A 1876-nucleotide genomic window follows, 5' to 3' on the forward strand; every position below is an offset into this window, starting at 1 on the left:
ACGTCGGTGCTTACTACGGGACGGAGCCCGCTCTCATCATCAAGGATCCTGATTACCTCAAACTTATTATGACGAAGGATTTCTACTACTTCAATAGCAGAGAAATCGGAGAATTTACTGACAAAGAAGTTATTACACGAAATATATTTTTCATAGGCGGGGATAGATGGAAGATACTCAGACAAAATTTCACGCCGCTGTTCTCGTCGGCTAAAATGAAGAAAATGTTCTATCTTATTGAAGAATGTTCTACAACTCTCGAAAAATTAATTGATAAGGCTGCTGCAGAACCTTCCACTGAAACCAGATTAATGATGTCCAGATTCACTATAGACTGCATTGGATCTTGCGCTTTTGGGCTGAATACAAAATGCTTGATAGATTCTACTAACCCCTTCCTTCACATCGGCCAAAGGATTTTCGAGATGTCCAGTTCCAGAGCGTTGAGAAACATAGGCCGTGCCTTGTGGCCGTCAATATTCTACAAGCTAGGTCTTACCGCGTTTCCCGCTGAAATTAGTGAATTCTTCGCAAAGCTACTAGTGGACGTGTTCGAGCAGCGCCAGTATAAGGACTCAGGCAGACACGACTTCGTGGATCTCATGCTCAGTTTGAAGGAAAACAAATATATAACCGGTGACAGCATTGCTAACATTAAGGGAGACGACAAGAAAACTACGCTAGAAGTAGATAACGCTCTTCTGTGCGCCCAGGCCACGGTGTTCTTCGCAGCGGGATACGAAACCTCTTCAGGCACCTTGAGTTACCTGCTTTACGAATTAGCAAAGTGTCCAGAGGCTCAGGAGCGTGCTATAGCTGAAACTGACGAGTACTTTAAGAAAAATAACAAATTGTTCTATGAATGTATCCATGAAACGCCTTACATTCAGGCTTGTATGAATGAAACATTGCGCCTGTACCCAGTTCTCGGCGTGCTAACTAGGGAGGTGGTCGAAGACTACACGCTACCATCAGGACTTGTATTGAACAAAGATCTCCGAGTCCACATACCAGTGTACCATTTGCACAGAGATCCCAACAATTTCCCAGAACCAGACACATTCCGCCCAGAGAGGTTTTTGGAGCCAGAGAAAGACAACATCAAGCCGTTCACTTACATGCCGTTTGGAGATGGCCCAAGAATATGTTTGGGTAAGTGATATTTTTAGTAGAATCATTTTATATCATTAATTTACACTAATCGTCTATCTAAATAAGTAAAAATGAATTGCCGAATGTGTTGTTAACCGTAAAACTGGAAAGCAGATGGAATAATTCGGCTAAACCTTTTTTTTACTTGTTGCTGCCTTCCATTTGGTGCAATTTAAATTCAGTCTAATTCTGGCAGTTTGATGCTGCTAAAGCTTCCGTTAAAAATAATTAAATTATATTATATGACTTCATGGAACTTTACATTAGCAGTGCTTCTTTGTGGGCTAATAAAATTATTTCTACCAGGTATGAGATTCGCCAAGATGCAAATGACGGCTGGTCTGCTCACGGTTCTGAAGAAGTGCAGAGTGGAATTGGCTGAAAATATGCCCAAAACATTGGTATTCGACGCTCGCCCCCTCACCACGCAGACCGCTACTGGCATTAAGCTTAAATTTGTACCACGCCAATAACCACGCCACCCCAATGAAATGAGCTAAATATTAAAGGAATTCAACTTGACGATTATAAGCTTCAATTATTTGTGACCCGCACCCACATTAATATGTGAAAAAAAAAGTTAAAAAGTAAGAAATTTTGAAAGAATAGAAAAAATTTGATCACGAGGCGGGATTCGAACCCGCGTTTTTTGCCTAACCGTAGCAACGCTTAGCCTCTCGGCCACCCGTGATCCCAATTTGATCACGAGGCGGGAATCCCTCGG

The 1876-nt window shown here is 42.0% G+C and overlaps 1 protein-coding gene across 1 annotated transcript in view; it reads left to right on the forward strand.

Moving 5' to 3' along the window:
- The window catches only part of LOC119836276 (cytochrome P450 6B5-like), a 12379-nt gene extending 10729 nt beyond the window's left edge, over positions 1-1650 (forward strand). Inside the window, exons 2-3 of the mRNA XM_038361564.1 lie at positions 157-1152; positions 1459-1650. Of these exons, the coding sequence (XP_038217492.1) occupies positions 157-1152; positions 1459-1625 (1163 nt within the window). The 3' untranslated portion in view covers positions 1626-1650. The remainder of the gene's footprint in view (positions 1-156; positions 1153-1458) is intronic.
- Positions 1651-1876: the final 226 nt, after the last annotated feature.

Source organism: Zerene cesonia, chromosome 23 (assembly GCF_012273895.1).
Source record: "Zerene cesonia ecotype Mississippi chromosome 23, Zerene_cesonia_1.1, whole genome shotgun sequence".
Taxonomy (NCBI): domain Eukaryota; kingdom Metazoa; phylum Arthropoda; class Insecta; order Lepidoptera; family Pieridae; genus Zerene; species Zerene cesonia.